Raw genomic sequence first — 27,376 nt, 5'->3', positions numbered from 1 at the left:
GCGAACTCCCCATCATAATCTGGGTCATGGAAACTGCGCAAAATGGGTTGCACTTGCACCAAAAACGCGCATTTCTTCGAAAATCGGCGAATCGTCTCCGGAATTTCGTCTAATCCTATGTACGGGACTAGCACACGATACGTTGCTTGTCACACTATAAATTGCCATTCGAAATATGCAACCTCCTGCGAGCAGCCGTTGCATATCTGTCAACGTGCTTGACTGGTCCCCGAGCAGAGAGCCGAGCGATGATTGGCCGACGATTTTCGGGCATCGACCTACGCGCGAGCCTCGAAATCTGGGCTGCGATTGTCTCTCAAATCTTTCTGTGTTAAAATATTCAACTATACTATAAATTCGAATACTTATCGACTATTTATGTATTTAAATATTGTGTTCGAATTGGAACTGTATTCGAATATTCAAGTTCTCGATGTTATAGCAAAACTTCGATGTTCGAATAGGCGGATCAAATGTACTCAAATCCGTTTATGTATTTAAATATTGTATATGAAGTAACGTATGAATTTTATAAACTGTGAGTGAGATTCTTTAAATATATTATTAATTGATCTTAAACTTTTATTAAACTTAACGTATTTCTTACAGTACACAATTTTTATTTAATTTACAAACTTACAGAATACTTTAGGGAATTACTTTAACGTCCAATAATATTAAGTGCATCTTTTTTAGAAACAACGAAATATATAAAAGAATTTGTATAACGAGTACATAAGTACATGTTAAAATTATTTAAATATCTAAACACACACTGTTTGTAACTTAGTATTCATGTAGTTGAATAGTTTAATAATATTCAAATACTACAATATTTGAAGAAAAATATTTGTGATAATGTTAAGTACTTATGATACAGATGACACTGAATTATTCGAATAGTTCAAGCCATTCTGAAGACAGACTTATCACAAACAAGTGCATAAACTTTCACACTTTCATTAAATTTTTTCTGTTCTTGCATTCTAAATCTCATTTAAAGATTCTACCTCAATATTTTTTGTGTAATCTTTCAACAAGCTGTCACACGACTTTCTTTGTAATATTGTACAATTCGCGCACAGTTTATTCGCTGTACTACGCCGTACGTGTAGAGAACGTAATCAGTATCTATTGAATACGTATGTAGATACATGTGTACTTATACGACACTATGTGATCGATTTGATATTTTCATTTAACTTCTATAATACTCTTTAAGTTTCTACGTTTTTTTTGGAAATACTATCATCGTAGTTGTGCACGTGTAACGGCCATACGTACGTGATTTAGGTTAAAACGATGATGCGTACACAATGATTTCAGATATTGTAAGAATCTTCATAATATGTACATAATATGTATATCATATTGAGTTCACTGTTGCTAGAAGATTTTTGTTTACAAATTATTGTTTGTAAAAGTATGTGTTTACTAACGAGACGATTTAATAAGAGAAAGTTTAAGGACCAATCTGATAAACTTTCTTCTTTACATCTGTACATACTAAATATTTAAATAATAAAGAAAATAATGTTTGTATATAGAATATTTTGATTTTATTAACTGTAAAAAATAATGTTTAATTCACTTTACATTGTTCATAATTCTAATATCTTCATAAATCTTGTACAATCAATCAATGTTATTTTAAAAAAGTATAACTTCATATTCATATTGATTAATTAGGTGCATCATGGGTATGCATTAATATATTTTTTATGCCCTTATTTAATAGGTCTCTCCACATTTTTTTTAAATTAATAAACCACATTAAGATAATCCTTACATAAAGAAGACTGTATTTGAATGTATTTTGTATAAGAATTCAACATATATTGTTGATTAAAAGATCAGTCTGAAAATGTTTAAAAAAGTGGTTATAGGCATATCTGGTGGAGTTGATAGTGCTGTGGCAGCACTTTTGTTAAAAAATAAAGGTGACTTAAAAATATTGTAAGGTCTGGTATTATACTTTTGTTAATAATGCATTCAAAATATTAAACATAGAATTCTCAAAGGATTCAATGTTACTGGAGTGTTTATGAAAAATTGGGACATTGCTGATGAAACTGGAAGGTGTGCAACTGAAGAAGATTATGAACATGCACAGTGGGTGTGCGATAAATTACGAATACCTCTTGTGCAAGTTAATTTTGTGAAAGACTATTGGAATAATGTCTTCAGGTATTTCTTTATTCAATATAAACTATAGCTTCATTTACTTTTATTTCAGTTTAATATTTCACCATTCTTGTTATTTTCTAGTTACATGATAGAACAGTATGAGAATGGATATACTCCAAATCCAGATATTTTGTGCAACAAAAATATTAAATTTGACATATTTTTTAAATTTGCACGTAATGAGCTTCAAGCAGATGCTATTGCAACTGGCCACTATGCCAGAACTAGTTTTGGTTCCTACCTTGAAAATTTTAAACCAGACACAAGTAAGTATGACATTCATATTTAAATATTCGTGTTATATGATTGCATTAATTGTTTCATTTTTTACAATTTTACATTCAATATTTTTTTAGATGTTCGTTTATTTAGGGCAGAAGACAAAAAGAAAGATCAAACATTATTTTTGTGTCAGGTACCACAAAATCCATTAAGATACTCCATGTTTCCTCTAGGAGACTATTTGAAACCTAATGTTAAACAAATTGCCCGTGAAGCTGGATTAGATTTAGTCGCTAATAAGAAGGAAAGTGTGGGTATATGTTTTGTGGGAAAACGAAATTTTCAGGACTTTATATCTGAGGTATACAATCACGTCAGCTATGCGTTGTTACAATACTTATATATTGTTGCATATTATTTATAGTATATACCAAGCAAACCAGGGAACTTTATAGACATAAGAAATGGAAAAGTGGTTGGAAAACACATGGGTTTTCATCATTGGACAATTGGTCAGAGAACCAAAATTGGAGGTAGTTCGGATGCGTATTTTGTCTATAAAAAGGATGTGGAAAGTAATAACATATTTTTAGTACGTATAAATAATGTCACTGGAATTTATTTTACATGGAATGAAAAGAAACAACTATTATTTATTAATGTTCATAGGTAGGAGGAACAAATCATGCAGCATTGTATTCAGATATTTTTACAACAGAAACTCCTCATTGGATATCTGAAGAGCCAAAGGAACTTAATAGTTACTTCAACATGCTTAGTTGTCATTTTCGTTTCCAACATACAGATCCTTCGGTGCCATGTATTGCCCACAAGGCTTTGAATAATCAATTAATAATTAAAATTAGTCAACCTTTGAGAGCTATTACAAAAGGACAGGTACTTTTTACCTTGAGTATTAACTTTACAAATAATTGGTAATAGATATTTAAGTGTTACAATTACTGTTTTAGTTTGCAGTTTTATATAATGGAGAGGAGTGTTTAGGTAGTGCTGCAATCTCAGAATTAGGCCCATCATATTTTTGTTTAGGTAAAGAAGTAAAAATGGAACATCGACTCACGGTTCATGAACAGATGGAACGAATTGTACAAGCAACTGTCTGACATTGTACAGTAGCAAAGTCTAAAATACAATCTCTGTAAATATTTGTTGGTAAACAATAAATTCTTTGTAAGAATTGAAATTTAGTTTACAGAAGTTTACTCAATCGATTAAACTTACAATGTTATATAATCATCAACACTATATTCTCTGAATCTTTCCTAATCAGTAACTTACTGTAATGTGTAATATAAACAAAAGATTATCAATAACTTGAAATTAGAATCATAAGAATTTCATTTCTCACTACAGAGCATTTGGTTAAGGCGCGACGTCAATACGAAGAGAAGGAAATAAAATTAATTTGGGACTCGAATCACAAATTTCGATATCGCGATCTTGTCCAATATGATGACCCCTGAGGAAGGACTTTATGGTTGCAAGATAGTATATTGGAAGTTTTCGCCAAATCATGAAAATTACATTAGTAGAAGAAAATTGCAATCTATCAGTGAGTTATCGAAATGATTACTGCAGATTTAAAAAAAGAAATAACAATCATATACAGTTTAATTATAATAAAAATGCGCTGCAATAATGTGCAGTTACTTTCACAATTAATTAGTTTCTATACATAGGAAATCTTGTGGACGTTTCGATTATTTGTTATAGCTTTACAATATAAATAGTATTAATCTATGGTAACCAAAACCACTTCTCTTAAGGAGTCTAGGAAATTTAAGGACACCTGTGCAATTAAGCAGAAGCATGTATATCTGGATCATTATGTCACCTAAAAGCAATATCACGCGATAACTCTCGCAATACTGATGGTTCCAGCAATCGTACAACCTTGTGTTCACACGGACCCGTAGCATTTTCACTCGTATAAATCTCTCGACCTGAATATCCCTCATTAGTACGACTAATTTCGCCTAATTTTTTTAAACAGAATGATTTCAATCATCATCAAGTACCGAATGTTGAGTGAGAAACCGAGACATTAACTATTCACAGCTACGCTGAAAACAAACCATGCATCTTCGAGCGAGTAAAATATGTACAACCTCAAGTTCGTGTGTATCTACGAAGCTGTAAAATAAGGGTCACTAGTCCCCGGAACATCGTCACCTAAGGGGACCCAGTATCCGGTAGCACCGATCACGCGTGTGGCGTACGGGGCTGGAATCGTTCAAGCGAAAAATCGGAAGTGACCGCGCGTACCGGATTGCTCTGTTCGCCATTCGCCGTTCCTTACGTCTTGTAACGGCAATCCGGTTGCTGGCGATGAGAAAAGACGTTAATAATGTCGGGGGGGGTCACGTGTAGAATGTAAAACAGCGCGACGCGTTATTGAACGATAACTGCAAGTTATTAGGGTCGATTGACGAGTAACTGGACGTAAGGAGCGCGTAAAATGCCTCTCGCGGTGTGCGTGCACGTACAGAGGCCTCCGCCTCGATTGTTGTTACCATCGCCATTGGCGTTGACCGCCCGACGACGTTACATATGTAAATTACTCCCCGTACAAATGTCGCTGGGACTAATTTGCTCGTACGCGCAATGCTACATTAACATTCGTGCCGTGATCGCTGCCCGCACAATAGCTTCAGTCTGTTCCTCTTCACGGGCGCGGCGTCACCGTGAAAAGAATCGGCGCTACGGTTCGCCCAGAGAGACACTTCGCGGCGATTCGGCCGTCCCCGTTAGTACGATCCGTTCGGTCCCAGGCTGGGAGACAGGGACACGCGAGTGTGTTTTCGCTCGACAATGTAAAATCGGGACGCGAGCGTTTAGCTAGCACGTCAGCTACCCCCAGAGACTCGCGAACGATCCCGTGAAATACGGTCATATCCGATTGTGCACTTTTGTGATCGATATCAACCATGAAGTAGAACGAACAGCTGAGAACAACACGACTTGCTTTCAGAAAAGATGAGGGGTGGAAGTGGCTTGAGTCAGTACAACGACGACGATTTCTTCAGCGGAGGACCCTGCCCTTCCTGTAGATTGGCTATCAACAAGGAAACTGGACGATTGAAGTCAGTAATGGAACATAGTTTTAGTCTCTCTGGTGGTTCGACAGAATCAGATAAGAAGTATTGTTTTAACTTGTGGCAGGTGGTGCATGGGTGGAAACGACACTTGGCGCTTTCGCGTCAAGCTGATGTTACTGATCCCCGCAGTGTTACTGCCGATCACTATAATCTTTATCGCGTTGTCGCGATCCCAGGTTATCGGAAAGGGACCCTATCATCGAACTTATTTGATCCACGCGACCGGACGAAGACAGGACGAGAGGACCGAGGAAACACTTCCGCGTACGTCTCTTGCTGTAGCTCGTAAAATGAACTTGACTTTAACGACGTCCGGCTTGGTTGGTTGCTCAAGGATCCGTTTAGAGTAAAGTGCGTGCGCGTGACCGTGATTTGTCGGGCAGTTACTGCAGGAGGATCGCGGGAAACGATTAACGTCAACGATACAGAAATTAACCCACCCGTTGTCTTTATAATGAATCGGAATTTCTGGCACGTGACTGCAGATTTTTTTCTGAGTTATCTCTACATATAATATTCTTTTAGTATACGCACGATTATCAATGAATCCACTCTCGAGCGACCAAGATGCAGTCAATATTTATGTTAGGATTGATACAATCATCAAAATGAACTTCTAGTAGACATAAATTACCATAAAGGGAACATGAAACGGACATAGAAAGAATTAGGGTACTATGCTCCACGATCGATTAAATGTGTAATTCTAGGGACTAACGCGATTTGTGTTATCAGCGATCAGCAACACCGAGACGGAGCGGTCAGGCGAGGAGGAGGAAGAAGAAAGAATCCTAATAGCTGGAATGAAAACCAGCTACGTGCCGATGGAAACAGTCCTTCCGCCGCGGCAGCTCCGACGACGCAAGAGAGAACTCGACTGGGTACATTATCCACAAGCAAATTCAAAGCGACACCACACTCAGACACGCTCCCTAGCTAACCGATAACCGTCATCGTGCTCTTCTTGTTCTTCCCTTCGCCTTTTCTTCCGTTCACGCCAAAACACAAAACGTCCGGTCCGACATCTCGTCTCCACGATCGTTTACCTTCGAGTCGCCTCCGTTGATCGGCGAACAAATAAACAAAAAAAAAAAGTCGACCCCGAAGGGAAAACCACGATTTTCGGAAAATCTCGTATATTCCACGACGAGAACGCAACACCACGCAGGATTTTATTTAGGAATCGAAACGATAACCAGGACAAGGAGACCAGGGAACGATCCACTCAGGTCGGGTCTCAGTAACGAGAAATCGCGACGGGTTGTCGCCGGACGAACGAGAACGAAGACGTGTGAGCGACGATCTGAATCTTCTTTTAACACGCGATCGGTTCGGTCGGTTATTTTGACTTTCAATACTCGGTGCTCAACCCCTTGCGGTTCTATAGTTTTTTTTAGTGGATTATTAGAGTGTTCCTCGATGGCCGAATATCATTGTTCTGTTTATTCTTTCATTGAAGATAGGGTTGAATTTTAATACTGTAAATACAGTAAATCCTCGATCAGCGTCCCCAGGTGTAGCAATGATATTTGTTTCAGCCGCATATGGACATTAGTTTATGAAATATTTAATGTTCAGTGCTGAAGAGCCTGAGAGTGCTCATCGAGAATTTACTGTAGTGTAATCAATAGATGCCTCAGGACTGTTGTAAATAAACAAAAAATTACTGTAACACTGGTTACTTAACTTTTCTCAGTTGAGAAGTTGGAGTTTGTTCCATCGATTGATGTAAAGCTTGTAGTGGCCGCAAGGGGTTACCTCGTTAATGATTTTATTATGAAAGATCACCAAAAACGTTGTACAATTTTGATAAAATTTGAAGAGACGATATTTATACTGGGTGAAAAATTATGAATGATTTTTAATGAGCTTCCTGAGCACAGAACAACGAGTTCTTCATAGTAATACAGCGATACGCTGCAGAAGACAACGAGACACTTCGAGTAACGAGTATCGTGTGCGCAGTAACGTTAATTAGCGTTAATCAACATCAAATTAGTGTTACTGGTGCACCGTAGAAATATCGATCGTCCCACTGACAATCCTCTCATTTCGAACAAGGACAATTAAAATTGACTTCTCTTTTTTCCTGCTATTAGGAAGAAGAACTCTTTCGTAAACAGAGGAAAATAACGTATTTGAAAATTTAAGTAAATCTCGATGACATACGCGTCTATCGGTACACTGTTCAATTTCTTAACGACACATTTAATACGCGAGACGTATAAGCTTAAAGTATCCGAAACAAATTCTGAAAATTTGTATGTGTGCGTGCAGGTGCTGTCGACCGACTATGTTGCTGGGAAAATAGACGACTCCAACCCCGATGAAAATTTGGACAATTATCTGGATGATTACTATCCCGAGGCGTACACTGACGACATAAAGGAAGCCTCCGAAATAGAGAGCAACGACTATCGAAAGTTGGTGTAATTATTTTCATTACAAAGGTTTCTGTTAGAGTGTTGCATAAAAAATGGCGGATAGTATACCGATAAGCCTCCATATAACACGGTGGTTAAGTTCCTAATAATTACCGTGTTATATGAAACTCAGGCCCAGATTAAGATTTTCGTGGCCTAGGGCTATCAAACTTTCGAGATAGATTATACCATTTAAAAGTATATTTTCAAGTGTACGTCGTATCCGTCAACGTTATCCAATTTTTTAAGCTACGGCGAGCACTGCTGCGACACCCAGAAAAGCGAGGAGGAGCTTCGTTCGAGACTGTCGAACGGAAAGTACGACAACAACGAAGAACCTTCCCAAGACGAGTCGGACGAGGGTGAACAAGGCGGCCGTCGCTCGATATCCGTCGAGGATTCGGACACAAGTTTACCAATCGCCGACGAGCAATCCGACGAGGACACGCCCGATTTCCACGCGTTCTGGAAGGCCAAGGGTGACGCGTGGAACATCAGAGAGGCTCAAGGTACACTTGGCATGCTGTCCCTCTAGCTGCACTGCCGTAATTCCTGCTCACACGCTTTTTAAGAAACAGATGTTCGCCGCAGCAAAAATCATGCTCACGTACATGGACAGGGGCGCCGATCCTTGCGGGGACTTCTATCAGTACGCGTGCGGTAATTGGGCGAGGCATAATCCGATACCGAAAGACAAGGCGGGCTACGACACCTTCGAAACGATCCGCGAGTCGTTGGATTCCGTCCTGAAAGAGCTACTCGAGAACCCGATACCCAAAGAGCTGGAGTACGATACCGACGACGCGACCGTGAAGGCGAAACATTTGTTCCAGAGTTGCATGAATTACGGTAATTACAGGTCACTACTCACCTTCCGCTGTCCAATAATTTTCTTGATTTATTTCCTTCTTTTTTAACATGTTCGCTACCAGCATGTGGTTTCGAAAACGTTAACCCAGACCACTCGATAAGTCTTCATCAGTCTCTTCAGCGGAGTGGTCTTACTTTCTTGATTAGATATTAAAAATATACCGAGTGTCCAACCCAACGTGAACATCTTTAGTATCTCACTTGCTTTTGATTTGCAGAAAATTTATTTTATATAAAATAAAAATAATGAATAACATAAAATATAGGTTAATATTGCAAAACACATATATTCGGCTTCTGTCAAATAAAATATGCTTAGCTAGAAAGTGGACCGTCACACATACGTGACGTCTGGTAGCGAACGTGTGAAGTTTAGGTATGTATTTACATTTTTTGAGTCAATTAAGTTTCATGAGTAAAGTTGCTTTCGAGACATCCGAACTGTTTTCGTGATTGATTTACAATTTTAACGCGCGAAATGTGGCTAGAGATCTTGGAGCAACGCATGGAACGGCCGCTTATACAGCTCCTGGATGAACTCGGGGGTTGGCCTATCTTGAGACCGAACTGGGACCCAGAGAAGTTCGATTGGCTGCTTCTAGTTGCTCAGTTGAGATTGTACAATAACGATATCCTGATCTCTGAATGGGTAGCACCGGATATTAAGAACAGCGATGAATACGTGATACATGTAACTGACTAAATTTTCCATGATCTAGAAGTTCTTCAGGATCTACAGAGATCTCTGTGGATAGTAAGAAAATTTTAATTGTAGTTCGATCAGACGTCACTGGGCCTTCCTACGCGGGATTACTTTCTTCATCCGTCGAACACGATATACTTGAAGGCTTACAAGAGTTATTTGATCAAAATCGCAACTCTCTTGGGCGCGTCTTTGCAGAACGCCACCATCGATGCTGACGAGCTGATTGAATTTGAAACAAAGCTGGCTAAGGTACGATATAATATTTTCATAAGGTGAGTTTTCGATTCTATACTTTTTCTTTGCTACTTTCAAAATTGAAGTGATTTATTGTTTTCTGTAGATCACGTCGTCGCCAGACGAAAGAAGGGACGTTTCAGAACTCTATAAGAGAATGAGCATCGGGGAGCTGAGAACTCTGGTCCCTCAAATCAACTGGCACCGGTACCTGACGATCGTCCTAGCCCGACCGACGAACATCTCCGAACCTGTAGTCGTTTACGCGCTACAATACATTCAAGAATTGGTGAACCTACTGTCAAAAACTAGTCCACGGTACTGCGACAAATATGAAATAGTATTCTCGTGAAACAACTTCTAATTTTTCTGTTCCACTCGCAGAACCATCGCGAACTACCTTCTATGGCGATTCGTCAGGCACAGAGTGAACAATTTGGACGACCGATTTCAGGAGGCCAAACAGAAATTCTATTACATTCTGTTTGGTAGAGAACAGGCGCCTTCCAGGTGGAAGAATTGCGTGGCTCAGATGAACTCGAATATGGGTATGGCTGTCGGGTCAATGTTTGTAAAGAAATATTTCGATGAAAACAGTAAGAACGATGTAAGTATCGTAATTATAATGTAGGATATCAATTTTTAGAGATTGTGATCGAACCACCCTGAGATAGGTAAGTTTTCAATTTTCACTTTAATTTCCCTTCTATGCAGACTTTGTCCATGACTCGGGAGATTCAGAGATCGTTCAGGGAGCTCCTAAATCAGACCAGCTGGATCGACGACGAAACGAAAGAATTAGCAACCGAGAAAGTGAACGCAATGCTGCTAAGAATCGGGTATCCCGACTTCATTTTACAATCGGATCTGCTGAACGAGCGTTACAAGGATGTAAGGGCTCTGGGAGCTGACTTTCCCTATGGAGATTAGATTATTCCGATAAACTCGCGGTACGTTAACATATCTGATTCGTGTGAAAACTTCAGGTCGTGATCCATCCAGACATGTACTTCGAGAACACGTTGAATATTCTGCAACATCTGACCAGGGTGGAACAGGATCGTCTCGGCAGCCCTGTGAATAAAACGTTATGGAACACCGCGCCAGCGGTCGTCAACGCTTATTATAGCCGGAGCAAGAACAGGATAAGTCAGTTTAACTCTATGACCGAAACGAAATTGTAAAACAGTAACTGTAAAAAATAATGGCGACTGTACTACGACGACGTATTTACGTTACTTAAAGAAAGATTGAACTAATTACAAACCTGCTTTTTACCCTCAGTGTTTCCGGCCGGCATACTACAGCCGCCATTTTATCACAGATACTTTCCGCGGAGCCTGAATTACGGCGGAATCGGTGTCGTCATCGGTCATGAAATTACTCACGGTTTCGACGACAAGGGTCGGCTGTTCGATAAGGATGGTAATCTACACAGATGGTGGAAATATAATGCTATTTATGGCTTTCACCAGCGCGCCCAGTGTCTTATCGGTAATGGAACTGTATTTTGTGTCCCCTTCCTACACTTCGAACCTTCTTCGTTTGCAAGTTTGGAAACGGTTATAATCTTTCAGACCAATATAGCCGTTACACTGTCAGCGAAGTTGGGATGCAGATAGATGGAGTCAATACGCAAGGAGAGAATATCGCGGATAATGGCGGCATTAAGCAAGCTTTTAGGGTGTGTTCTAGGGAAAAACAATTGTTTCTTCTCTAATGAAAAAATTTGAATTTTTTTTTTGAAGTAATACTTGTAAGGTGCATTTATACTATCCGTTCAGACACGAACCGGCAACGATTCGGGCCGTCCTACACTGTTCGACGCTGTCAGACATTCTGACGCGTGATAGCGCAAATGCAGTTGAAGCAGAGGTGGGCAAATTAATTGTGTAGATAAAGAGTCTCGAATAACGAATAAAAGATCAAAAAGTGCTTACAAAATAATAGTTCTCCTTCATTGAGAAGTCACTTGGCAAATAATTATGTAATCTCAATAAATATTTGAAGGTCAGGATGGCGATCTTAGGTACTGCTGCTTTTCACTATGTTTTGTTCGTATAAAATTCTGCCCACCTCTGGTTGAAAGTTTGTCGGAACCGGTCCGTGTCTGAACGGATAATGCAGGGTGATTCGATAAAAACTACTATCTAAAATAACTCGTTACCTATTAGTTGTATCAGAAAACCTTTTAATGAATTATTTTTTTCCAGATATCAAAGTGACCATGAGTTTTTTCAAGGTCAATGCATCTTTTCTTTAATAGATGTCCCTTGAAATACTACGTAATTCATTAAAACGTTTTTTGATACAACCAATGGGTAACGAGTTATTTTAGATAGTTCTTATTGACTCACCCTGTATAAATGCACCTTTATTCGTAATCACCTTTCGCAGGCATACGAAAGATGGCTGCGTCTAAACGGGGACGCAGACGAAACCCTTCCTGGATTGAACGCGACCGGGAAACAACTGTTCTTTCTGAACTTCGCGCAAGTGTGGTGCGGCTCGATGCGACCGGAAGCGACCAGGAACAAACTGAAAACCGCTGTGCATTCCCCGGGCAAGTTCCGTGTGATCGGTACTCTATCGAATTCGAAGGATTTTGCGGAAGTCTTCGACTGTCCCCTCGGTGCGCCAATGAACCCTGTCAACAAATGTTCCGTTTGGTGACGAACTGAGATGCTTATCGATCGTGGATCGAAATGAGTCGTCGCTTTCGTTGATAGAGAACGCGAGGGTGATTAACGTTTACGTTTCGCCACGTCGAGGCAATCGATGATGGACACGTAATCGTTGAAATTAACCCTGCAATGGCACATGTATTGCTGGAATCGTTAAATGAAGCACACACACACACACTGCATCCGATTTTTATGTATTCGAAACAACAAATTTTCTGGAAAGCATCGTTAAATCACCGTCAATACTGGAAAGTTCCTTTCGGAATACAAAGTTCTCTGTCATAGCGTTGATAACATTAATGGCCAACGTCGATGACTCATGTTTGCCATTCCAGGGTTAGTTCTTTGCGTTTCCAACGCATAAAGTATTCGTTTCGAGTAATTCCTGCGCTTTGTAACGATAGTTGATTCTCTAGAGGAGTTTTTTTGCTTTGCGTTGATCTTCGTCGGAGGACGAAGTATCCCCTTGTTTAGAGAATAACGAGATGCGCGGAACACTTTGTGTAGTTTTGTTTTAACTAAAATGAAGAAGAACACGAAGAAGGTTGTACGATATTTCGGCTTGCTGGAACGAATATCGTACGAAGAAGCTGGTAGATGTTAAAAGTGACAGCTGTGCTGTTCGATCGTTGATGCGAAAATTGTAAGACCAAAGACAATAATAATTTCAGACAGTCATAAAAATCTTTACAATCTATTTCCCTGTATATCCACACACTACTACATGTATTGAAATTCTTTTCGTCGTTTTATAACTTATGCGCCGTACCGTTCCCGTGTGTTTTTTTTTTATTTTCGTCGTTTTCACCGGATCCCACGGAAGTCATCTGTGTGAGACTCGTGCGATCACACGTTACATCCAACGTACATCATACATACCGTGGATATAAACGTTCACCGTTTACAATTCGTAAGAAATTCGGAAACGAAAAAGTTTCGTCAACATTCAGCCTGGCATACACAGTCCTCGCAAATTTCTTCGAACGCACACGCGAAGTCGTTTATTGTAAATACCAAGTCGTTTTCCTCGCTTATTTTTTTTTTTTGGCTTTTCTTTTTCTCGTTCTGTATGTTGTCGTCTCTTATTTTGTTTTCTTACAAATTCTTTTGTCTTGCATGTATTAATAAATACAATAATAAAGTCGTTGAACTTCGCAATTAGGGTACCGGACTCACAATAAAAGTCCCTCGCAAGGATAGAAAATACAAGAAAGAAACGATCGGTCGTAGATGAGATATCTTCTTCGCGTCGCCTTGTACTATGGTACTCTATAATGACATTTAAAATACTTCAGTCGCGGGAGCACGAATGCGCTTCAATGAATAAAACTTTCCTTCGATACTTATTGACTTACCAAGGTTTCGATCGGTTCTCGAGAGGGAGAAACCACACACCTCCCACACTCGTCCGTATGAACTGGAGCTACTGAGACCCTTAGACGATTAGGTATCCGTGAACCACTTGACAGTTTCAAAACTACTCGAAAAATCAAGATAACCCGGTACCAGAAGCAAGTTAATTTATAATTTAGACGAATCAGATTAAATAAATTATTCATTCCAAAGGTACGATAATATTAACATCAATAATAACAAAAGTTCTAATTCTAAACAGAATTCTGACCATAAAACGATATATCATTTCGACTGAACAAACACATATTCATATAATTATTTAGTGGCATAGACTGTATAATAAAATTTTGATACATTACGTTTATGTATAATTTATTAAAGTATGTTGATTTTTGGCAAGCAGTCACTAGGTAACCCAGGTACTTGGATATACTCGAATAGAATCAATAGCTCCAGCACGAACTCGCACACAGAACCGAGGGTAAGAAAGTTTCACCAAAAAATTGTACAATCTTATCTTTACAATTTATTTACGTATTGCCATTTCATATCGAGTAATTGAGTGAACAAGTACTTAGTAAAAATAAAATCGTACGTATTCGTCGCGTGGTTCAATTATTTAGTATAAAGCAAATTCAGACGAGGTCGCGATTTTGTCAATCATTCGATTTGCGCTCGCTTTCACATCGATATCGAAACATTTTTATACAAAATTGTTATTCGTTTGCGTTATTACAAAAAGCTCGATTTGTTTTTTTTTTGTAATTGTGTTAACAGTCATACGGTATGCTTCATACTAATTAATCATCGTAGCGTGAGCCGACGTTTTGGTTACAAGATTCTCGGCTTCTGAGTTGTACTGGTAAATCAGGAATTTTCTGGATAATTATTTCGCTCTTACGATACAGAAGAGTTTCGTTAGGTAATTAAAAGTACGATTCAGTAGAATATTCTTTTCACTCTCCTAAAATGAAACACTTATCGAGGTCAGTTTTCGATATACCAAAGTTCCGTCTCGCTGTCCTTAAATTACGCAAAACCGAAATATTTAACGAAGGTATTTCAATTGGTATCTTCTCTCAATCTGCATGCACCCTGCGTTAAAGAGCACGCTTCCCGCCGTCTTGGAAAAGTCCGTTTATTTTCTCGTTTTGAATTTATGCAGATTGCGTATATATATATATATATATTTATATATCTATATATAGACATTCTCGGTGTGATATTGAATATCACGTGAAATTCGATGGCCTTACGTCCTAATATGTATAGCCATTACAAATTATACGAGAGTTTAGATCATTTACCATCTATGACGTTTTATCAAAATTGGCCTATTAAATATATAAATATATGTTTCGCGTGTGCTACTTCCGTTGTTCACCTGATCCGAATCGAGCGGAAAATATATATATATATATATATATATATATATATATACCTTAGAGCTCCTGTTCAAACTCTTTAATTACCACCGTATTACGTATACGTATTGCGTTTGACAAATATTATCTTCACTTATGCAGAAACTGGTACTCCAGAATGTCCTCTTCATCTGGAAAAAAAGAAACGTTCTCTTATGTCTAGGTTGCAAAGATCCCGGCTGCTCTAAGCTGAGCCAAAATGGACACGCTATTCATGTTCTAGGAATGCTTGAATGATTAACATAGTGAGGGGGTGGGGGGGAATCTGCATGTGCAGGTACAAAACTACATGTTCGCCTTGTGTGATGATTTATGCAAGAGCATTGTACAGGCTGTTTTCTGTCTCTCTCTCTCTCTCTTTCACACACAAATACATACGAGTTGTTCTACCACTAACGTATCCGTAGGACGCATTCGCAATTTGTACAGACACGGATGCTCGTATGATGCTGTGGTGTGTTCGTTTAAACAAGCAATTAGAGTGCAAGAATCTTGGAACTGGTTCGATAGTTCGATGATGCATTCGCTGTGTGTTAGTCGGTTATGTATGAACACGAATGAATAAATCGATTGAACGCAACGTTGATAAGGGAGATTTTTACTTGATAAAAAGAAACTTTTACTTGAAATAAAATCCAGATGAAAGGAAGTTGGTGATCCTTTGAACTAAATACAGGGTGCCCCTTAATTGATAGCACAACCCAAAGGATTCCACTTCTTTTTTACGAAAATGTACGATAATATTTTATAGGTGGTTTCACTTTTGCGAAAATAAGAATTTGTGTGTTGAACGACACGAGCAGGTAGCAGGAAGTGTTCTCCATCCACCTGTGTAGCTCCTACCAAACATCTATCTTGTCCAACATTCAAATCTAATTTTCGTAAGAATCAAAACCTTCCTGTTAAATATTTCTATTCCACATTTTCGATTCGTATAGAGTCGATAGCTTTGGGTTGTACCAATTAGTCGACACGCTATGTAATAAATTTCGATGGATATAATCTATTATCAATGGCGGATATCAGATACAGATTACTCTCTGATGACGTTGGATTAAAAGAAAGATACAAGAAAGAAAGTGTACGAGCGAGTTGGCTCGCTCGTCGTAACAAAAGAAAATACACTCACAGATATTGTCTCTGCTATTGTTGTCCAAATCGCTAGTCTGTGTATGAGTCTCCTCATGCATACGCCGTTCTGCATTGACCGTCAGCGCAGCACAAGGCACAAAAATGACTCGATTACGTCTTTGACACGGTGTAATCCACATGCGCACAACGTGAGTTGCAAAGGAAATTTCAGTCGTTTTGTATGTTAAGACAGAAAGCAGCAGGTCCTTTTGTAGCGGCACAATTAAATTAGAAAAATAAAAAGTAAACCAAATTTCTTAGTATATCTGCGAGCGACAAGACTCGTGATCGTTAGAATTTTCTCTTCCGCGATCCCATCGAGCAGAATAACGTTTTGTCTTCGTTTTAAACACAAGTCTTGTGTTTCTCAGACATACTGTACAACCTGTCTGCAACATAAAATATGTATATATTTTACAGAATAATATATAAATGGTTGGTATCATAATGATATTGATAAAACAGTTTGCGTTAACTACTTCTCTTAAATATCGAATTACATAATAACGATTATCGAAATGAAATAAACATTTGTCAAAACGAACGATTAAATATCAGTGCGCAATTTTCCAATGTGTACATTTGTGCCTCGAGAGTATTTCGTAAATTAGAAAAGAAGATTCGTTTCGCGATGTGTACATGTATATTTTTATATCGGTATTAGTTTCAATAGGGCCAATTGAAAGGCTGTTTTTTTATTCAATATTAATTATAAGATGCCGAAGAAAAGTGAAATGTTCATAAATTTTTGTTTTGCTTTGGAAAATTGCACAAAATTTTTATGTTCAAACATGGCTGTATGTTATATGTATATGTATAAAAAGATATTTATAGGATCCACTAGATTATACACATTGTAAGTATTTAAAAAAGAGGAACGGAAATTATCGTTCATGTCAGTAAAAGAAAAAGCTAGCAACATTGCTATAAAAAAAGGAAACAACATCAAAATTTTGCATTCAAATTACGAAACTTTCTCAACGCAAACATTACACCATATTTGAAGCAATCTTATATAGTTATCTTTTTTTCTCCGACGCGAATATTTTTTCTGGCAGCATTTTATAAAAATAAAAGAACGTCGTTTAGGTATAACAAGATATATGCTAGATAAAAAAAAATTCGTGTAATAAACGCAACGGCAAGACGCAATTAAATGTGTGACGAAGTTCGTTGAAATTAAATAAGCTTATGCGAGATGCAGAAGATACTCGATTATTGTATCTGATAAGATGACATTTGAATGAACGTAAAATGATAAGAAATGCATACACCTGGAAAGCATCTATATAAATTATGTGCGTCGCAGTATATCCATTTCATATTCTTTCTGTTTCAGTACTTTCCTCCAACACTCATAAGATGGCACATTTAATATGAGCATAATTTGTTCTATTTACATATTGTCGAACCTGTGATGCAGTACCACATAACATAATTGTAAACAATTTCTGTCGTCCAAATAATTACTTGAATCGTTAGGAATACAATTGAAATATGTGTCCTCCACGCACGGACCATGATCGACATAAATGATTCACCAATAATTGCCCAACACGCAATAATGCGTTCATTTCACACTTTTGTTTCCTTTGTACATATCCATAATATATCTTTTGTTTTCTTGCGTTTCTATTTTGTATTCGTTGGTAGCGGCTTACCATTTAAAGAAAAATTCGCATTTTGCAAAGCAATAATTAGTGAATCGTTTAACATGCTTTTTTTTTGTAAACAACATCCTCTCGATTTTAAAGAAATAGCTGCCCCATTGTCGTAGACAATCCTAGAACGCAAGCAATGGAAAAATATTAATAAAAATACGTACCTTTTGTTCAATCATTTCTTAATAAAATAATTATAATTTACATGCATTATGTATGTATGTATATATATATATATATATATATATATATATATATATATATATATATATATATATTTAGCAAATTATTCGCGACGTTTCATTACTTAAAAATTCATCGACGTAATCCGTGTTATTTACATGACCATGCTTGTGCTCTACTTTCATTGTGCGTACGTGCTTTACATCAACAATTACAACCACAATAATATTTATAATATAAAGCGTGCATTGTAGTGTATTTATAATAATGAATTATTATACGAAATTAAATACTGAGTTCCTTTATCGTTCATAGTAATCTTTACTAGTTCCATTGTTGCTGTACACTTAATACGAAACTTTCAACACAGCAATTGCATGTCTCATGCAAAAGAGGATATTACTTTTACTTCATTGAAATATACGGCTTTGCATAGAAATGCAGTTATAAATATGGGTTCCATTACGAATTATTACTTCATAAATATACTACACAATTAGGAATAGTCATTTTAAATTTATACTAATGAAATTATTGATAAAAGTAAAGATGAATCACGATAGAAACTGCTACGAGGACTAAAGAAAATCTAAAAGAATCGAAATTTAAATATCGTCATTATTACGACATTAAAAATACCTGTTTTACTTTTTGTTGAATACTAAACACTACATTTTAATGCAACTTCTTTGAGTTATATTAGTATATATACATTTACATGTTACATGCAAACATCTGAACGAATATTAAAAATATTCTCAATAAAGGACGAACTTTAGAGATAATATCATTACTGTAAAAATACGTAGTACAAGATGGAATGCAAAGTTGTGACGATATGGTATAATCAAATTGTAAAGACTTCAAGTACGAATTACATAAACCTGAAAAGTAAATCGAATAGGGCAGCGAATAAATACTTTGAAATATCCTCTGTGTAAACGATAGAAAACATGCACTAAGTAGAAATAACTTTTTTTATTTTCTGTCGGTGTTACCAGAAGAAAAATGTTGAAGGTATTATTGAGAATAATATAAAGGCTGTATCTAAAGTTGATATAAATATGTGGAACTTATTTTTTCATTGAACTTCTTCAAAGTATTCATTCAAGTTCGATTGTATATCTGTCTCCAAATTTATAACACATCTATTTACACAACACCGTCATCTACATAACATCAACAAAGAATTCACAAGGATTTCCCATCGCAATGCGAAATGACTGTCTACTACCAGATAAGTCTTGCGGGTTCTGTTGATTCCCTGAACCAGTTCCTGTCTGCACAGACTGTTCAGAACCACTGGAACGACTGCGACTACCATTAGACCTTTTTCCATTCGAACCGTTCCCATTGCCAGAATTCTTACTTGGCATTGTTGGCACTGATGGAATATGCAATTCAGTCTCGGACGCCGAAGAACATGACTTCAGGTCATGGATAGGTTCTTTGCAAATGTGTTCGCTACCTGCACTACTACCCCCTGTTGAAATATATTGTTTTAAAATACACCCAAAACTCTTATACACTACTACTCCTAGCAGAAAGTAAACAATCAAACGTGCTAACGTGATCATTCAAAAAATTATTTACATATTTATTAAAATAGAACATTAATTAAATAATATTATATGTATATATTAAAGGAATAGAGTAGAAGAATTGAATTAATATAACTCAAAGAAATATTTAAAACAAACCAAACATAGAATAACAGAAGGTTCTTAAAAATATGATAATTGTAAAAAAAAGGTGTATACGTAGTATCATAAACTATTAAAATGTTTTGTAATTCTCCGAAAAAAAAAATGAGTATAGAAGTTGTCTGAAACTTTCTTCGACGTTACAAATAATTGACACTTCTTTAGATCTCTGTTTAAATTCGTCATATTGTGTTTTGTATATAAACAAAAATATTCATTTTTATACTAATATTTCACCTAAATAATGACGACTATTTCTTTGTATTCTTGTCGCTATTAATAAGAACATTTTTCATATTGAATACGTGAGAAATAATTGTACCAAATGTTTAATTTGTTTGATGTAATACTTTTTGCGGGGTGTAGTAGTTCTAGAGATAAGTCTCACCTGAGCCACTATGAACACTCTCTTCTCGATGATAACCGTACACGGTTGGTTCGTTAGTGAAATTGAATGGCATTGGACTATAACCAGTTGCGGAATGAGGTGCATACGTTCCCGAATAAGGCATGTCCCAGGCATTTGGTGGTGGTAATGGTCCAACAGTGTCGCAGTCTAATTTCATGCTGCTCATCGCTGAACACAGGTCACCGAATATATAATAACACTGCTCGGAAAATGTTATCTTATTCACTGTGTGCCTGATAAAGCCAGCTTTTAGCATCAGGGATGCGTATTTCCTTGCATCGCGACGATCAATGAACCCTTCCACGTGAGTATTAAGCCAATCCACCACGTCTGCCCCAATAAATGCATTTGGTATTGTTATTTTAAGCCACATACGTTCACGAATTTCTAACCCTGAGTCAGGTCTAGCCATTGCTCTCACTACTGTTGGCATATCAGTGTTCACTGTTAAGTGAAGTTCCTCCAATGGTCCTAATACATATTTATTATTTATTTGTTACTATATCCAATATCATACTTCAAACATATATTATATGCTTTTAATAGGGAGAATAATTACTTTCTGTGTCTGGTAGTGTGCTCGCAAGACTGCTTGACGTTGATGTTAAAGTTGTGGCACTCGGTGGGCGTGGAGGAAAACCTTCACCCCTTATAGCAGCCGTATGTGCTACCCAAGCACCAGGATCTATTGGTCGTACAGGCTCTGTACGTGGTATTGTGAAATATCCTTTTGGATTAGGATCCCAACACTTTGCTACTACTAGTTTGATTGGTCTAGAAGATGCACATATATTCATAATAAAATCATGTTACTTCGCCTAATTGATCCCTATGCAACAATCACAGTATTAACTTAAACATACCCCGGTTTCTGAACCACTTCACGTAGTACCCTAACTGCTTCGTCATTAGACATATTCTCGAAGTTAATATCGTTTACTTGAAGAATCATGTCGCCAGGTTCTATTCGACCATCTAAAGCAACAGCTCCCCTGCACATATTAAAATTCGCAATGAAACAAGTACTTTTACATGTAATCGAAGTATTTTTGCTGTACACTCTGTACTAATAATTAATCATGCAGAGGCTTTCCTATACTCTAATTGTCAATAGATTGAAACATACCCTTTCATTATGGAACCAACATAGATGCCCCCATCGCCACCTTTATTACTTTGACCAACGATACTAATCCCAAGGAAGTTAACAGTATCCATATTTAATGAGACTGTTATTATATTTAAGGACATTGTACTGTCTGTGATACTGCTAAAGGATGATGTTCTTGACATAGGTAGTAGTCTGTGACGCCGTCTTCTTTGCGGTCTACGCCGATCTAATATTGAAAAATAAAAATTCTTGAACCTGATCCACTAAATATTAACTAAAGAGTATTGTTAAAGGCCTCAATATAGATTTACCTAAGGTAGCTCTGTCAACTGTGCTACTCATATTGGTGTGTCTGCCTGTTGTCGATGTTATTCGGCTACTTGCATCGTCATCCGATTCTAAAAATGTGGTTGTTTCTAAATCTGAACTTAAAATAGATGCAGTCTCATAACCATGGCCTGATCTGTGCTTTGAATGACCGTTTATACGAAGTCCTGGGTCAATGAACAAATGAGAATAATGTTTAGGTGTACAAAGAGTTTCTATAGTTGTAATTTCTTAATAAAAAAAATTAATAAACAAACATATCATAGCAATAATGGAGCTTTTGGTAATTATAGATAGATTGATAGAATTAACATACCATTATATTTGTTTTTATATTTGTCAATGTACTTGTCTGAATGGTGTCTTGAACTTTTATGTAAATGATGTCCTTGCCGACTACTTATAATACTTTCAGTTTCAGTTAAAGTGTCATCATGAGAAAGCGGCGGCGGGCCACGATTTGTATGACCAGGTGTTACATGATCAACACGATCATGCTTTGCCTCACTGTGTGCTACTGAATCTGTGCATTGTGATGCACCATCTGAGACATTACTGCCCTCAGCAGACACCAACTATTGATAAATACATTTGTTTCTTTTAACTATACTTTGTATAATTTAACAACTAATATTATTTTTAAATAATTCCGATAATATTGTTTCGATACTCCACTAGTACAATGTACTAAATTATTACATACTTTCCTTGAACTTTACAAAATATTGTGTTAGACTAAACTTGAACTGGATTTAAGTGTGCATAAAATGTTGTAAATCAGAGTTTCCTTATTTTCATTTTTTTCAGTGATATAGATGTTACCTTTTGTTTTTTACATAAAACCCTGGTGTTTTTTAAATATTTTTTATTAACATAAATCATGATAACTCTGACAACTATACATATATTACAAGAAACAAAAATAAATGACAAATATAATTTCAGTAGTGGTGCAACTTCGCGGTATCTTTGAGTGTTTGATTGTTTCTGAACTAAATACCTTGATATATCGTGATGTTGCATAACTTCTGTTAAGTTTTTATACGTTATATTTTTTTTTTTTTTTTTAAAACGTATATTGTTATTAGTTTTGTCACGATTTGGTCTAATAACAAATTTTTTTAAAAATACTATAACTTCATTTAGCAAACAAATGGTAACATTCATATCTCAGAAAAAAATGTAAATAAAGGAACTGTAATTTACAAAAGTTATGTGTATACTTAATCATAGTTGAAATTTTGTCTGACACAATTTTTTGTAAAATTCAAGAAACCAAGTCTTAAAATTTTGTGACAACACCTATGTGGGAAACCCTGTATAATCACAAAACTTGTAGAATTTATTTCTATTATCTGTATTGTTTGTAACTCTTGAAATCAGTATTATTAAAGTTTTTATTTTTATATATATATAGCTTGAAGTATATTTATAGTTTACATATAGCTACATAATCTCATGGAGAAGTTTAATTAATTTGAAATTAAGAATCTTACCCAAGAGACAACTCGTCCATTGAAACATGGAAGGTGGGCATCATCATCCACAATTTCTTCTTTTACAACACTGTCAAGAAAGCAAAAAGGTTTTTATTGTATTAAGGTATTCATAAAACATTATAGTTAATACTTTTTCCATATTGGTGGTCAAGTAATAATTAAAACTGATAAAAAACAATTAATTCTATGCACTAAATATTACAAAGAAATGTTCCTTTCATTTTGGTTTCTTTACTACAATTGAAAATATGTACAGTATCGTTAATAAATAAAAACACAAAGTAATTTGAAATCTTTGAGTTACATGAATTACTTTGTGTCAGGACAAGGGACAAAGGACCTCTGCTTAAAATGATAGTAATCTCAATGTATAATAAATAAATTTAACAATTGTGCAATTGTGAATTTTTTTCTTAAACAATTATCATTAAAAATCTCAATAAATCATATGAGATATCATATCTCATGTTCATACTTTATTATGCTTAAGAAATACCAACAGATGATATTTATTTAACCCCAGAGATTTAGGTACTTCTAAAGTCCAGTATCATAGCTTATTCATCTTGAAGCTTTTGGATGTAAACTTTGTTTTTGTTGAAAGATTTACTCCAATATATCAATGTGTCATTTAATCATTGACGATTGCCATAATTTTTCATTCAACACCAATTAATACAAAGGAAGTATTAGCTTTAACTATACTGTAAGCATGAAATTATGTGAAAGAGTAATTGGAGTAACTTGATTCTACCAAAATGATCTATAAACAGATGGAAAATATTTTATTAAGCAGCTTTCATAATAAGTCATAATTGTTATAAACAAAAATTGATCATGTGTTTCATTGATTACAATATTTTTAGCCAGATACTCTTTTTTTTTTTTAGAACATTTCCTATCACAGCTCAAGCTGGATCATGATGGAATCATAAAATGCTAAAAAAGATGCGAATAAGGATTTAAATGGATCTGGAAACGGATGTAAATCGAGTGTGAAACATGTACACGAAACTGGGGAGGGAAAGGATAATTGTCAAAATGTGAGTATCGCGAAAGCGGATACTGTTTAAATCACAGGGCATTGACTCGTTCGAAGATGAAAGATACGGTAGCCCAGAACAGTGTCGATCGGTAAGCCCCGTTGAACGTATGCGAGTCGACGTGCGAGGAGACATGCATATCGCCGCGACACTCACCCGAAATCATCGTCCATCGATTTGAAGAAATACTTGTAATTCGGCCGATTCAAGACGTTCTTGAAGTCGGCCAGAGTGACCCTTTCCGGTGATATGGTGAGCTTCACCAGGTAAGGGGTCTCTTCGTCATCGATATGATAGATGATCTTGGTTTCTTCCATCGTCGGGAATTCTGTTATTGCGCGTGCATTTGCGATGAAAAAATAACTGATTCACCGAAGACCTCACTGAACTATGAACAATTCTCTTGAACCAATATGGCGCATCACAGTTCGAGCCAAAGCCCTCGCGCGTACGCCGATCGTTCGTTCATGAAGTCCGCATGAGCTTACACGAGTCTGGTCGCGTGTAACATTATCGCAAACGCGTGCGGCCAGTTACGAGGAAGCCATTGACATTATTCACGGTAGTCTCGCGATGCGTACACGGTCCACCCGACGAGTTGAATTAAATGTCAACATTCTCGTCGACATTACACACACTCGCGGCGGATGAGCCGACACTCGACGATACGCTCGGGGATTGGAAACGACGGGGATAGAGAGACGATTCGGAGAATGATTTTTACACCCTCTCGACCATTTCAGTGAATCCTTCGACAGATGGCGTTTAGACAGTGTCGTTCAACATGGCGAGGAGTTTTTGTCACCCACACAATATCATTGGTCAAACTACAGGCGAATGTCGGTAGCACTTTTGTCCTTAGGTCTGCTGATAAAGCTGTTTAGGCGTAGTGGTAAAGAAACATGCTGCTCTGCTTAGCCTTAGCAATGTACAGGAAAGATAGTTGCTCAGAAGAAGAACGGTTTCATTTATGTTGAATGCTGTTGTTTACATTAAAAATAGACCCCATCACAGTAACAATGGCGACTCCCTTTGTCACGTGATCTCTCTTTTGTTCTTTTCATTCTTTTTAGAGATGATAGGAGCGTGTTTACTTGCGATGAACCTGAACATAAAGTTTCTGTTCTTCGTTGTTTCAAGTGAAGCACTTTATTCAACCTTCGGATCTTCAAAATGCCAAAACAATTCATCAACTTTCTTTTTTAATTAGTAAAATAAATAAAAGGTTGGTTTTAGGTGCAATATGAATAGGTTAACTTCTTCAACGAATAATGTCGTGCTACATCCCTGTATAAAACTACATGGTTCGGTTTACCGATGTTTATCTTTAACGCGAACTAATGGTATGGTTAAAATCGCCATGTTTGAACTAGGTCTTATTGATGTAGGAACTGTATTTCAGAAGGTAGTGCATTTGAACACAATGTTGCATAATAATAAAACGTTATGAGCTTGCAAACAGTCCAATGGACGTTGTTCACTCACGTCAATAACTCGATAGTCATTAGTCGAAATAAGATGTTTCTTATGTCGTGATACTTAATATGGTATATATTGTATTTTTATAGTATATGTCAAAATATATGTACGTTATATTATTGTTGTATCTCATATTATTTTCTATACGTGATAATATTTGTGACGATTGTAGGGGATATCAAATCGTATTCAAATTTAATTGTAGTTTCTATTACATTCGGAAATAATGTACATTCTTTCAAAATTTAATAAACTTTTTACATTATACAAATTGTAATCAGTATTGAAAAAATTGAAATGGTATAAGCAAGAATGTTATCATAATAACTGAATACATATTTCAAAACATCCGCCAAATATTCAAGTCCAAAAGACAGCACCATCTACCGACTATCTTAGTAATTCCACTCCGAGTAACTTCGCGTTGAATTGTAAATGATGGATTGTTTACAGAAGTTGTAAATGTAGTTACTTTGTGTAATTAAGCCACGGACAAAGTATACGAATAAACTTATTCCTTACGGAATTTCATGGCTCAAGAAATCTGTAATACATCCACATTAGAAAGCTGTGTGTTTAAGGGCATTTACGTTACAGGAATGTTAAATTCGGAGGTTATATTCAACTCAACTCGCGCTCAGCTAGACAAACTATCATAGTATTGCGAAGTTTAAGTTTCTTTTATTTCCTCAACGAAGGAAAGCTTTTATCTATTATCAGAGTCTCTCTGATATTATTTAATTGGCAACACTTGTCAGATATTTCATAAACTTTGGCGCTATTGTCAAATTGGCGGGCAGTAATCATTTGACACAGATGGCGTTCAGGAAGTTACCGGAAGTTTGAAAACTTCGAGAAAAAGGCAGCAAAAATAACACGAGGCATAATAAATTAATTCTTTCCACCTTAAACGAATTGGAATAACAAACTTTCGGGGATAGACCGGGGTACATAGGTAATTGGATTTCTTTGTTATTCATAGAGTATATCTGTGGTTATCAGGGTAAACGCCGCATCAAACGGCCCGCATGTCATATGTTTTCACTTTCGACATATTGTTGCTTAACGTTTTAAACACCAACTCTTCTTATTAGCAAACGTTTCTTTGTTTTCTTTTTACGATATAAATGTGTGTTTCCTTTACTGTGCATAATATTCTTTTGTGCATTGTGTCGTTTTTTGTAAGATACAAGTTACACACGTATCATTCGTATATATAATAACGTGCTATTTCTGATAAAATAAAGATACGGAACACAATTTTGTTCGTTTTGATGCCATGACAGTTGACTCCCTTTACACGCAATTTGGCGGGAAATTAGTGAATTCTGTAAATTTGTGATAACAAGTAAACAACACTCGACTTTATATTTTTATTTTCTTGCGTTTTTATTGCTTCTGACCGTAAGCATGATCGCAAAGTTATCTTTTGGATAAGTGACGAAATACATATATATTTTTGGCGTTATGTTTTTTCAGTGTTACATTCGCCGTTTAAACTGGAGCGATGCATATGTTTGTTCCCGCCAAGTCGTATTACTGGAGGATATACCGCTCTGACCAATGAGCTACTCGGGATCTTCCGAAGATAGCCGAATGAACCGC

General features: G+C 36.6%; 3 protein-coding genes across 4 annotated transcripts; 2 read left to right on the top strand and 1 right to left on the bottom strand.

Annotated features, from left to right (window-relative positions):
- Positions 1-1,807: 1,807 nt before the first annotated feature.
- LOC107192169 (mitochondrial tRNA-specific 2-thiouridylase 1) lies at positions 1,808-3,533 on the top strand. The gene is made up of 7 exons (XM_015581370.1): positions 1,808-1,940; positions 2,022-2,187; positions 2,269-2,453; positions 2,544-2,770; positions 2,834-3,001; positions 3,079-3,306; positions 3,381-3,533. The coding sequence occupies exons 1-7, from the start codon at positions 1,865-1,867 to the stop codon at positions 3,531-3,533; spliced, it is 1,203 nt and encodes a 400-aa protein (XP_015436856.1). The 5' UTR covers positions 1,808-1,864.
- A 1,672-nt stretch (positions 3,534-5,205) lies between these two features.
- LOC107192170 (endothelin-converting enzyme 1-like) lies at positions 5,206-12,528 on the top strand. Its single transcript, XM_015581371.1, has 15 exons — positions 5,206-5,513; positions 5,593-5,792; positions 6,264-6,409; positions 7,806-7,951; positions 8,201-8,460; positions 8,543-8,800; positions 9,310-9,512; positions 9,597-9,776; positions 9,868-10,079; positions 10,146-10,368; positions 10,476-10,652; positions 10,748-10,910; positions 11,046-11,255; positions 11,339-11,445; positions 12,159-12,528. The coding sequence occupies exons 1-15, from the start codon at positions 5,407-5,409 to the stop codon at positions 12,432-12,434; spliced, it is 2,868 nt and encodes a 955-aa protein (XP_015436857.1). The 5' UTR covers positions 5,206-5,406; the 3' UTR covers positions 12,435-12,528.
- Positions 12,529-17,393: 4,865 nt separating this feature from the next.
- LOC107192172 (segment polarity protein dishevelled homolog DVL-3) lies at positions 17,394-24,835 on the bottom strand. 2 transcript variants are annotated; one of them, XM_015581375.1, is made up of 10 exons: positions 24,449-24,835; positions 23,247-23,316; positions 22,067-22,325; positions 21,735-21,917; positions 21,439-21,649; positions 21,176-21,304; positions 20,872-21,086; positions 20,292-20,783; positions 19,435-19,683; positions 17,394-18,139 (listed from the first exon to the last, which is right to left on the bottom strand). In XM_015581375.1, the coding sequence occupies exons 1-10, from the start codon at positions 24,607-24,609 to the stop codon at positions 18,105-18,107; spliced, it is 2,004 nt and encodes a 667-aa protein (XP_015436861.1). In that variant the 5' UTR covers positions 24,610-24,835; the 3' UTR covers positions 17,394-18,104. The 2 variants fall into 2 exon arrangements, with proteins under 2 accessions (XP_015436861.1, XP_015436860.1); XM_015581374.1 differs by lacking the exon at positions 17,394-18,139 and having other exon boundaries at positions 19,370-19,683.
- Positions 24,836-27,376: the final 2,541 nt, after the last annotated feature.

This window comes from Dufourea novaeangliae, unplaced genomic scaffold (assembly GCF_001272555.1).
Source record: "Dufourea novaeangliae isolate 0120121106 unplaced genomic scaffold, ASM127255v1 scaffold316, whole genome shotgun sequence".
In the NCBI taxonomy this organism is placed as follows: Eukaryota; Metazoa; Arthropoda; class Insecta; order Hymenoptera; family Halictidae; genus Dufourea; species Dufourea novaeangliae.
The sequence above is the reverse complement of the archived record's forward strand: the minus strand, read 5'-3'. Positions and strand labels throughout refer to the sequence as shown.

Excerpts from the sequence above, each read along its gene's own strand:
- LOC107192169 (XM_015581370.1), top strand. The coding sequence starts at position 1,865 with ATGTTTAAAAAAGTGGTTATAGGCATATCTGGTGGAGTTGATAGTGCT. Across the intron at positions 2,188-2,268 it reads TATTGGAATAATGTCTTCAG|TTACATGATAGAACAGTATG; the intron begins GTATTTCTTTAT and ends GTTATTTTCTAG. Across the intron at positions 3,307-3,380 it reads GAGCTATTACAAAAGGACAG|TTTGCAGTTTTATATAATGG; the intron begins GTACTTTTTACC and ends TTACTGTTTTAG.
- LOC107192170 (XM_015581371.1), top strand. The coding sequence starts at position 5,407 with ATGAGGGGTGGAAGTGGCTTGAGTCAGTACAACGACGACGATTTCTTC. Across the intron at positions 7,952-8,200 it reads GAGAGCAACGACTATCGAAA|CTACGGCGAGCACTGCTGCG; the intron begins GTTGGTGTAATT and ends CAATTTTTTAAG. Across the intron at positions 10,911-11,045 it reads CCGGAGCAAGAACAGGATAA|TGTTTCCGGCCGGCATACTA; the intron begins GTCAGTTTAACT and ends TTTTACCCTCAG.
- LOC107192172 (XM_015581374.1), bottom strand. The coding sequence starts at position 24,609 with ATGGAAGAAACCAAGATCATCTATCATATCGATGACGAAGAGACCCCT. Across the intron at positions 21,918-22,066 it reads ATATAAAAACAAATATAATG|GACTTCGTATAAACGGTCAT; the intron begins GTATGTTAATTC and ends TCATTGACCCAG. Across the intron at positions 21,087-21,175 it reads GAAGTGGTTCAGAAACCGGG|ACCAATCAAACTAGTAGTAG; the intron begins GTATGTTTAAGT and ends TGCATCTTCTAG.